Source organism: Myotis brandtii, unplaced genomic scaffold (genome assembly GCF_000412655.1).
Source record: "Myotis brandtii unplaced genomic scaffold, ASM41265v1 scaffold105, whole genome shotgun sequence".
In the NCBI taxonomy this organism is placed as follows: Eukaryota; Metazoa; Chordata; class Mammalia; order Chiroptera; family Vespertilionidae; genus Myotis; species Myotis brandtii.
The window spans coordinates 1,241,674-1,251,241 of record NW_005353538.1 but is presented as its reverse complement, the minus strand read 5'-3'; the positions used below and the strand labels follow the sequence as shown (position 1 = coordinate 1,251,241).

The 9,568-nt window shown below is 55.7% G+C and overlaps 1 protein-coding gene across 1 annotated transcript in view; it reads left to right on the top strand.

Moving 5' to 3' along the window:
- Positions 1-3,179: 3,179 nt before the first annotated feature.
- Positions 3,180-9,568, top strand: part of PHLDB1 (pleckstrin homology-like domain, family B, member 1) — a 53,309-nt gene continuing 46,920 nt past the window's right edge. The window contains exons 1-3 of the mRNA XM_014539964.1: positions 3,180-3,259; positions 4,176-4,299; positions 5,240-5,410. Of these exons, the coding sequence (XP_014395450.1) occupies positions 3,200-3,259; positions 4,176-4,299; positions 5,240-5,410 (355 nt within the window). The 5' untranslated portion in view covers positions 3,180-3,199. The remainder of the gene's footprint in view (positions 3,260-4,175; positions 4,300-5,239; positions 5,411-9,568) is intronic.

Sequence of the window (9,568 nt, the reverse complement as noted above, 5' to 3'; positions counted from 1 at the left end):
GGAGCTCGGATTCGCGGGCCCTGGGGTACCTTTCCTCCCTCCGCACCTGACCAGGTGTCCCGCGGGCCACAGCCGCGCACCCCCATGCGCCCATCTTCCTATGCGCCTCTCTCCCTACCGCTCCCTCTCCTCTCCTCTCCTCATTCCCTTCTCTTCTCTTCTCTTCTCGCCTCGCCTGGTTCCCTCAGCCTCAACCCTTCACAATCTTTATCTTCACTTGAAAAGAAATTTAAATCTATTTTTATTGATTTCAGAGAGCAAGGGAGAGGGAGAGAGAGAGAGAAACATCAACAATGAGAGAGAATCATGGATCGGCTGCCTCCTGCACGGAGAGCGAGCCATGAACCCGGGCACATGGGCTCGAACCCAGGACCCTTCAGTTCGCAGGCTTAGACATCACTGAGCCAAACCGCTAGGGCGTTCACTTGAAAATTTTTGGTTTAAATAAGCGAGCGTACCCACAGCTGCCTCGCAAGGTAATAGTGACACGTTGGACGGATGAAGAAACGGAGGCCCACGGAGGTGAAGGGACTTGTTCAAGGTCATGAAACACAGTAATAACTTTATATTTGTCTGTTGTTTATAGTGCTCTGCACTTCACAGCGTCTCATTTAATAAAAACCTGAATCTCCAGACAGTCTTTTTCTAAACTAACAGTTTTATGGAGGTGTGATGTATATACCATAAGATTCACTTAATTTAAGTGCACATTCGATTATTTTTAGTATATTTACAGAGTTGCGCAGCCATCATCACAATTTAATTTTAGAGTATTCCTATTGGGCAAGAAAGAAATCTTGTGTCCATTTATTTATTAGTCCCTCCCCATTCTAGGCAAGCACTAAATCCCTACCTTTTTAAAAATCATTATTCCAGTTTTATAGAGAATGACCTGACAGAGACAAGTTAAGTAACTTGTCCAAGATCTCACAGCTAATAAATGATAAAGAACAGGGTTAGCCCGGCCGGCGTGGCTCAAGATCTCACAGCTAATAAATGATAAAGAACAGGGTTAGCCCGGCCGGCGTGGCTCAGTGGTTGAGCATCGACCTATGAACCAGGAGGTCAGGGTTCGATTCCCAGTCAGGGCACATGCCCGGGTTTTGGGCTGGATCCCCAGTGTGGGACGTGCAGGAGGCAGCCGATCAATGATTCTCTCTCATCAATGATGTTTCTATCTCCCACTCCCTCTCCCTTCCTCTCTGAAATCAATAAAAAAATAAATATATATAAAAGAACAGGGTTAGATACTAAATGATGTGCCTTTCCTTCACCTTTATGTTTTGTTTTCCTTACCCCTGCTTTTATAGAAACTACCCATTCTCAACCCATGGTCTCTTGCCTCTCCTCCCGCCCAGAATGCCGACGGGTTTCCCTGAGTTGAGAGAAACAGTATGGTACCCTCTGTCCCTGGAAAGTGTTTCCTGTCACCAGATCCCCTGGGAGGTGCCATGCCAAGTTGGCCTTGGTGCGGGTTAACAGCCTTTGCCTTCCCTCTCCCCAGGCAGACTGGGGGTGTGCCCAGGTGCTGTTCTGGCCTGGCCTCTCTTCCCCCAGCTGGGGTGGAGATGGTGGCCGAGATGACACCTGGCAGGTGGATGCTGGGGGGGTGAAATTGGTAACTGCCCTCGGCCCACTGCCAGGGCAGACACTCCCTGGAATGTGGCTCCTGCCCGACTGACTTCTCTCTCAGCACCGGAGATGCTGGCAGAGGGTGGAGGGGATCCTGCTGGCAGCCACGTTCTCCTCAGCTTCCCAGGACGTGTCAGCAGCAAACACGTCCTCCCATCAGCAAGCTGGTCAAGGGATGGGCATGGGGCGCACATTAGTCCCCAGAGGTGCTCCTTCCTGCTCTCAGGTACCAGACATGTGACCAGAGAGGAAGAGAGGGTGGGCTCTGGAGGCTCTGGCTCTGGGTCTATTTCCCGCCTGGCCCTAAGGACCTACACTTCCTATGGCACCAACTCAGGTTCCGGTCCCGAGTCCTATATTCCCAATATTAGTCACCACTGAGGTTTGTGTGTGTTTTTCTGATTACGCTGGGGGGAGATTGCTTTCTGGAGAAGAGAGGGTGCAGGAGTTGAGACTTACAGAGATAGAAAGAATGCTTGAGTTTTCTTTTTTTCTTCTACTCATATCTTTCTTGATTTTAGAAAGGAAGGGAGAGGGAGAGAGAGATAGAAACATCATTGACGAGAGAGAATCACTGATCAGCTGCCTCCTGCACGCCCCACACTGGGGATCGAGCCCACAACCCGGACCTGTGCCCTGACTGAACCGTGACCTCCTGGTTCATAGGGTCAACGCTCAACCACTGAGCCACACCGGCTGGGGGAGTTTCCCAGCAAATATTTATTAACGTTCTGTTTGAATTTTCTTGTTTCCTTTAAAGATCCTGGCCTTCGCCGATAGCTCAGCTGGTTAGAGGGTTGTCCAGATACTTGAGGTTTCAGGTTCAATCCCAGGTCAGCACATACAAGAATCAACCAATGACTGCATAAGTGGGACAGCAAATCTCAATTTCTCTCTCTCTCTCTCTCTCTCTCTCTCTCTCTCTCTCTCTTTCTCTCCCTCTCTCTCTCCTTCCCTCCCTCCCTCCCTCTCTCTCTCTCTTTCTCTCTATTTCTCTTTCTCTCTCTCTTTATTTCTCTCTCTTCCTTCCTCTCCCTCAAATCAATAAATAAAAGTTAAAAAAAAAGAAAAAGAAAGAAAAGATCCTAATGAGGCCACCTGGGAAAAGAGACAAAAGGAGAAGAAAGCGGGGAGCTCCTAGCTCAGCCCTGCTGCCCACCTGGTGCCCTCTGGCTGCCAGTGTCCTGGGAGGGGCTCCTTGGGTTCCCCTGCTCCCACTCGGGTAGATTTTCCCACCCCACTTCAGCTCCGGTGTCTGAGGGTCCTCAGCGGCCACAACCTGGTGCTGGGTGTCCGCGGTAGGGAAGCACAGAAATGCAGGCTGGGCTTTCTAGGGCTTTCTGTGGTTCTGGGGGCAAGGGCCAGGCCTGGTGTGGGGCGGGAGCCCTGCTGTGGCTGGAGATGCACTGCCTCCCCCACGTCTCCTGCAGCATCAGGAGCTGGGAGTGACGATGGCAGTGCTGCCCGCCACAGAGCCCGCCCCAGAGCCTGCCCCTTCCCCTTTCCTGCCCTGCCTCCACCTCACCTGCTGTCTGCTGTGTCCCCAGGAGCTCGAGAGATCAAGACCATGGACACGTTCACCAGGAACCAGGTGGGCCCTGGATGCAAGACCCCAGCAATGGTGCAGGTGAGCTGGGTCGGCCCTGGGGCAAGAGGGCTGTTGGTGAAGATGAGTTCGGCTCCTCTGTCCACCCGTGGTCCCGGCCCAAGAATGAGAACAGCAGTTCCTCTCTCGCTTCCCACGCCCCGAGCCTATCAACAGCCAAGTCTTTATCTGAACCGGGTTAGTGGGTTTAGCCAGAAAATACCCTTTGAAAGCCAGGAAGGGTTTTCAGTTGGACTCTGAGCTGTATTTCCCTCCTTAATCCCGCCTCTGCCCTCTCGTGATTTAGTTTAACAGAGACAAGCGCTGGCCAAGTGGATTGCCACAGACGAGTCTGTGAACTTACCTTTTTTTTCCTGTTAATCCTCACCCAAGGATATTTTTCCATTGTTCTTTTAGAGAGAGTGAAAGAGAGAGGGAAAGACAGAGAGAAACATCGATGTGAGAGAAACACATCAATTGGTTGCCTCCTGCATGCACCCTGACCAGGGCCAGGGCTGGGGAGGAGACTGCAACCAAGGTATGTGTCCTTGATCAGAATCGAACCCAGGACTCTTTGGTCCGCAGGCTGATGCTCTAGCCACTGAGGCAGGGCATGCCGGACAAGCCCTGATTGGCCCTCCTCTCCAGTACCCCCTCCTCTCACCCGGGGCCTCCCCACTCCCCTTACTTTCTCCTTGTTTCTGTCTTAATAGACAAAAGGGGCAGTTAAGCCAAGACTTGAGATAAATCTGGTGGGATGAGCTAGTGGCCTAGATTCAGATCTAATGACACTTTGGTGGAATAGTGCTCTGTACAAGCTTGTGCGCTAACCCTCTCCCCGCCTCAGAGTCCTTTGGAGAGAGTGAGGCCAGCGAGGGTGCTGGAGGGAGTGTGGCTGGGCGGTGAGGTCTGGCCTGGGGTCTCTGCTGAGCTCACCTCCCGCCCGCCCTGCCCGCAGAAAGGCCCCTTGGACCTGATTGAGACGGGCAAAGGGCTGAAGGTGCAGACGGACAAGCCCCACCTAGTGAGCCTGGGCAGCGGGCGGCTCAGCACAGCGATCACCCTGGTGCCGCTGGAGGAAGGTAAGTCGGGCCCCTCTGTCCGTACATCTCTGCCCTGGGGCCCAGGCATGTGCTGGAGCCCTTCTGCTATCTGCTGGCAGTGGTCAGCTCCCCCAAATGGGAGGCGGTGCCACCCCCCAGTTTGCTTCCCTGGCCTCTGCCTCCCAGACGGCCTGCCCCCTCTGGTTGATAACCTGGCTCCATGAGGAGGATTAGAGATCCCTTTAGACACAAGGAGGAGCGCGCTGAAACAGGAGAGCACAGTGCTCTTGGCAACCAGGATGGCCCAGAAGCGAGGGGCCCGCTCCAGGACGGTGCCTGGCCTGGGAGCAGGTACCAGTGCAGAAGGGAGAGATGGAAGTAGGGGCAGAGCTCCCATGCAAGATAAGGCCCTGGCACAGCCCTGCACGTCTCGGCGTCCTCTTCCCTCCTGGTTGCACTGGTTGCCTGGGTGATGCGACATTCCCCACATTCTGCAAATACCAGGCCTGGGGGCTCTGCCAGGGGAGGGTCTGCGCAGGCAGAAGCAGTGAGGGGAGAGGCCACACTGGAGAGAGAGGGAGTGAGGGAGGGCAAGGGCTGCAGGTGGCAGAAGGAGGGAGAGAAGGAGAGAGGGAAACTTAGAAGAAAAGAGAGGGGAGGATGATGAAGGAGATGACCAGCTGGGTGGGGGGGGGGGTGCCTAAGGAGGGTGTGCAGGAAAGAAGTGCCCTTCTCTGCTCAGCGTGGGGTCTGGATCCTGCTGTGCCCTCTGGGTCCCATCTTTGGTCCAGACTTTTCTCTGCCTGAGAAGAGCTCCTACCACAGACTTTCCCCCAGGCAAAGGGGCCCAAAGGGGCAGCGGGGCAGGGATCCTTCCTGGAGTAGGAGGTGGAAGCCCATTTCCTTCTCAGTCCTCCTTGCCCTGTCTGCCTCCTGGGGCTGGGCAAACCCTCTGACTCAGTTTGCCTCCTGTCTTTAGGGAGAACAGTGATCGGCTCTGCGGCCAAGGACATTGCCCTGCAGGGGCCGGGCCTGGCTCCCGAGCACTGCTACATAGAGAACCTGCGGGGCACCCTCACCCTCTACCCGTGCGGCAATGCCTGTGCCATTGACGGGCTCCCTGTCCGGCAGCCCACCCGGCTCACTCAGGGTAAGTGACACCTCCTAGCAGAGGGGGTCCTGGTTTAAAAGCTTGTGCGTGATAGGTGCAGGGGAAGCCTGCAGGGTGGTTGCCATGGTAACTGCCCTGTTGGAGGTGGGGTGTTCAACTGCATCTGACGTGCCCGACCCAGACTCTGGCAGCCAGACTTGTCTTCATCCTGCTTTTCTTCTCTGGCCACCCTCATCCTTCCTCCCTCCGCCCTCGGGAGAGAAGCGAAGCCCGTCCCTGCGATCACAGGGCATGGGGAGCCTGGTGGTGGTCGCCGGTGGTTGTTAGGCGAGAGCCTTCGGGGCAGCGTGGGGGCACAATGGCACTGTCCCGGATGCCAGAGGGAGCTGTGCTCTGGAAAGCTGGAGAGGTGGGGAGAGGAGGACACCCCCCGACAGGGATGGGGAAGGGCGAAATCTGGGGACATGCCCACTCCTATTAAAAAATGTCGCCCTAGGCAGTCTGGCTTAGTGGACAGAGCATCAGCCTGCGGACTCAAGGGTCCCAGGTTCGATTCCCGTCAAGGGCACGTACTTCAGTTGCAGGCTCTAGCCCCAGTGGGGGCACGTGCAGGAGGCAGCCATTCAATGTGTCTCTCTCTCATTGACGTTTCTCTCTGTCTCTCCGTCTCCCTCCACTCTCTCTAAAAATCAATGAAAAAGTATCCTCAGCCCTAACTGGTTTGGCTCAGTGGATAGAGCGTCAGCCTGCGGACCCCAGGTTCGATTCCGGTCAAGGGCATGTACCTTGGTTGCGGGCATATCCCCAGTGGGGGGTGTGCAGGAGGCAGCTGATCGATGTTTCTCTCTCATCGATGTTTCTAACTATCCCTCTCCTTTCCTCTCTGTAAAAAATCAATAAAATATATTTTAAAAAAAGAAAAAGAAAAAGTATCCTCAGGTGAGGATTAACAACAATACCAAAAAAAGAAAAAAAAATGTTGACAGTAGCTTTGGGGTCATGAATATGGTTAGCACCCTGCTTCCCAAAGCAATAGGCCATTCTTTGTGTGAGCTGGCTTTGGAAACTGGGCCCCAGTTACTATGGTGACCAGCAGACCAGGAAGGGGTTGGCCCAGGTGGCACTTGGACAGAACCAGTGTGTTTGCCTGGGCATCAATGGAAGGGAATGAGAAAAGCAGGTGTGTAAGGGGTAGAGGTGGGGTTCGCAGGAGGCTGTGAGCTTCGGCTGACCTGGCTCTGAGCAGGACCGGTGTCCTGGAACCACTTTCTGGGGACTCTCCCCTCTGACCAGCTGGAAGCTCCTTTGCAGTGGAACCCCACTGTTCCCCTCTCTCCTTCTGTTCCCACTCCTCAGGGTCTCTAAATGCTCCTCCCCTCACAGCTGACCCAGGAGACCCAACCTGGCCCTCCTCCCTTCTTCCTGCCCTTGGGAGTGTGTTGCGGGGACAGTGACTTCGGGAGGCAGGCCCAGCAGCAGCAGCAGCAGCAGCAGGCAAGCCTTGTCTCCTTCGGGGCTTCCGCTGTCTGACTCTGGATGAGAGGAGGAGCCCCATGAATTGGGACATTGGCGGTGATGCCGTCTGATAGCCTTCTTCAGTCTCAAAGAGAGCATCTTCCCAAGACCTGGGTGCATGGAAGTGAGACCGAGCAGCAAGGGGAGGCAGGAGCAGAGCTCGGAGGAGGCGAGAGAAAGCCCAGCCCTTGCTCCCCAGCTCCCAACCCCTCACACTCATGGGCAAGAACATTCCCCTGTGTGGTGAGCAGGGTGGAGGAACGGAGGCCCCGTCTGGCCAGTGCCTCATTTAGTTTCCTGAGAGGAGGGAGGGCCTGGGCCAAGATGGAATTCTCAGGCATTTCCTGTGACCCCCATGACCCCCAACTCTAGTGTAGCCAAAAGCCTACCCTGCCAATTATATACCCTCCCACTCTCTTCTGACCCCAACCCCCTTCCCTTTTGCTCCCCCCATCCCTACAGCCTTCTTGTCCAGGCTTGCCTGTCCCAGGAGCTGGGCGGCCGGGGGAGGGGGGGGCAGAGGCACAAAGGAATGGGTGTTCTTCTCCCCAGCACCCCCTCCCCGGGCTCCAGGCGCTGAGGGTTTCCTTGTCTCATCTCTGGAGCAAGGCACCCAGCCCGCCCTGCCTGGCCCCACTCCGGACATTCTTGGGAGTGCGTTTCCCTGGAAACTGGGCGGCTCGGGGTGGACATGTTCTCTGTGTGTCTGTGTAACTGGGCTGTGTTTATGTATCTCCGGATGTTTGTGGCTCTGGGCTTATGTAGCTCTGTGTTTGTGTCTTTCCTTGTGTTTATAGATGAGGGTGTTCAAGTGGGGAGCAGGAGTGAACTTGGGACTGATGGCACCAAAGTGTCCATGTGTGTGTTCCTATGTGTACGTGAGGACCCACTGGCCACATGCCTATCTGGGTATATGTGCAAGAGGATCATTTTCCCTGTTTGTTCCCCGATCTAGCCTTGGTGAGGGTACCTTCATCTTTGAAAAAGAGAAGGCTACCCTAGAAATAACAAGGAGCCCGCTCTGGCTGGGCCAGGCCTGAGGTGCATCATTCCGGGCACTGTGCCCAGCTATTTAGGGTGGCACACACCATGCCTGGCAGACATGGCAGGGACAGGCTCTCCCAGCAGGAGTATGCCTGGGCCACGGGTGGGGGAGGTGAGCAGAAAGCAGATGCCAGCCTTTAGCCAGAGCTTCGGACATGGGAGCCTGGAGTGAGGAGCCAGGAAGATCCTGACTCCACTCCCATTCCCCGGGGAGTTGGGCACATCCTACACTGCCCTCTTCTCTACAGAGCAGGAGGTGGAGCTGGGAATAGGACCAGGAAACGAGGAGGGATCTCCATCTGGGGCTAGGCTGCCCTACCCTGGGACCCAGGGCCAGGCCACATGAAAGGTCTGTGAGGAGACAGAGGAGGGGAGCCCCTCGGAAGCCACACACTCAGGGCCCCAGCCACTCCCAGCTTTGCTGCAGCCCAGCCGCTCTCCCCGTCTCCTTCCCTCCCTACGGCCCTCATTGCTGGGCAGGGGCCTGTGTGAGGCCAGCCTGGGCGGCGCCCTGGGACATGGCTGGGGAGCCACACTCCTGGGTTATCTCGCCGCCTCCCTCTGGGACCCAGGACACTGAGCCTTTTCTCTCCCACCCAATGGTCAGTTATTCCTTCTGTGAAATGGGATTGAAGTCTCCAACTGATAAAGGTCTTGACTCATGAAGCTCAAAGGAAGAAGAGAAAAAGCAAAGGCTGGGAGCTCCCCCCTTCTTGTGCCTGCCGCCTCCCGCTTCCTCCCGCAGGGGCACCCTCCCAGTCGCCCGGTCTGCCCCTCTGGCCATCACCGTTTCCAGACGATGAGTCACTCTTCCTGAGGTTTTTAAAGGCTTCCCTTTCTGTGCATCTGACCCTACATGGTCCTTCCTTCTTCCTTCAGAAGGGGAATCAGACACATGTGCACATGTGAGCGTGTGAGCACATGCATGTGTGTGAGTGCGTGAGTGTAGTGTGTGTGTGTGAGTGCATGTGAGCGTGTGAGTGTAGTGTCAGCGTGTATGAGTGCGTGAGTGTAGTGTGTGAGTGTGAGCGTAGTGTGTGTGTATGTGAGTGTAGTGTGTGCGTGTGAGTGCATGCGAGTGTAGTGTGTGAGTGTGAGCGTAGTGTGTGCATGTGAGCGTGTGAGTGTAGTGTGAGCGCGTATGAGTGCGTGTGAGTGTAGTGTGAGCGTGTATGAGTGCGTGAGTGTAGTGTGTGTGTATGCGAGTGTAGTGTGTGAGTGTGAGCGTAGTGTGTGCATGTGAGCGTGTGAGTGTAGTGTGAGCGTGTATGAGTGCGTGAGTGTAGTGTGTGTGTATGCGAGTGTAGTGTGTGAGTGTGCGCGTGTGAGCGTGAGAGATGTGGCAGTGGGCAGGGCTCAGCAGGTGGAAACACTGCTTGGTGATCCTCGGAGGAGGTGACCTTTGGTTTCAGTGTCTCCAGGGGCTGAGCGCGCAGCTAAGAGGCGGTGGAGCGGAGTGCTGCGTGGCGCCGGGCCGGGCAGGTGTGGGTGTGCATCTGAGAGCCAGGATGCGGGGCTGTGAGCCTGACATGGCGCGCGTCTGAGAGACAGTGTGTCCCTGGAGCTCCTGCTGTCCAGAGGCCGGGTCTCTGGGACTCCGGCCGGAACCTCGGCCTCCAGGGGCTCCCCGGGGCGCCC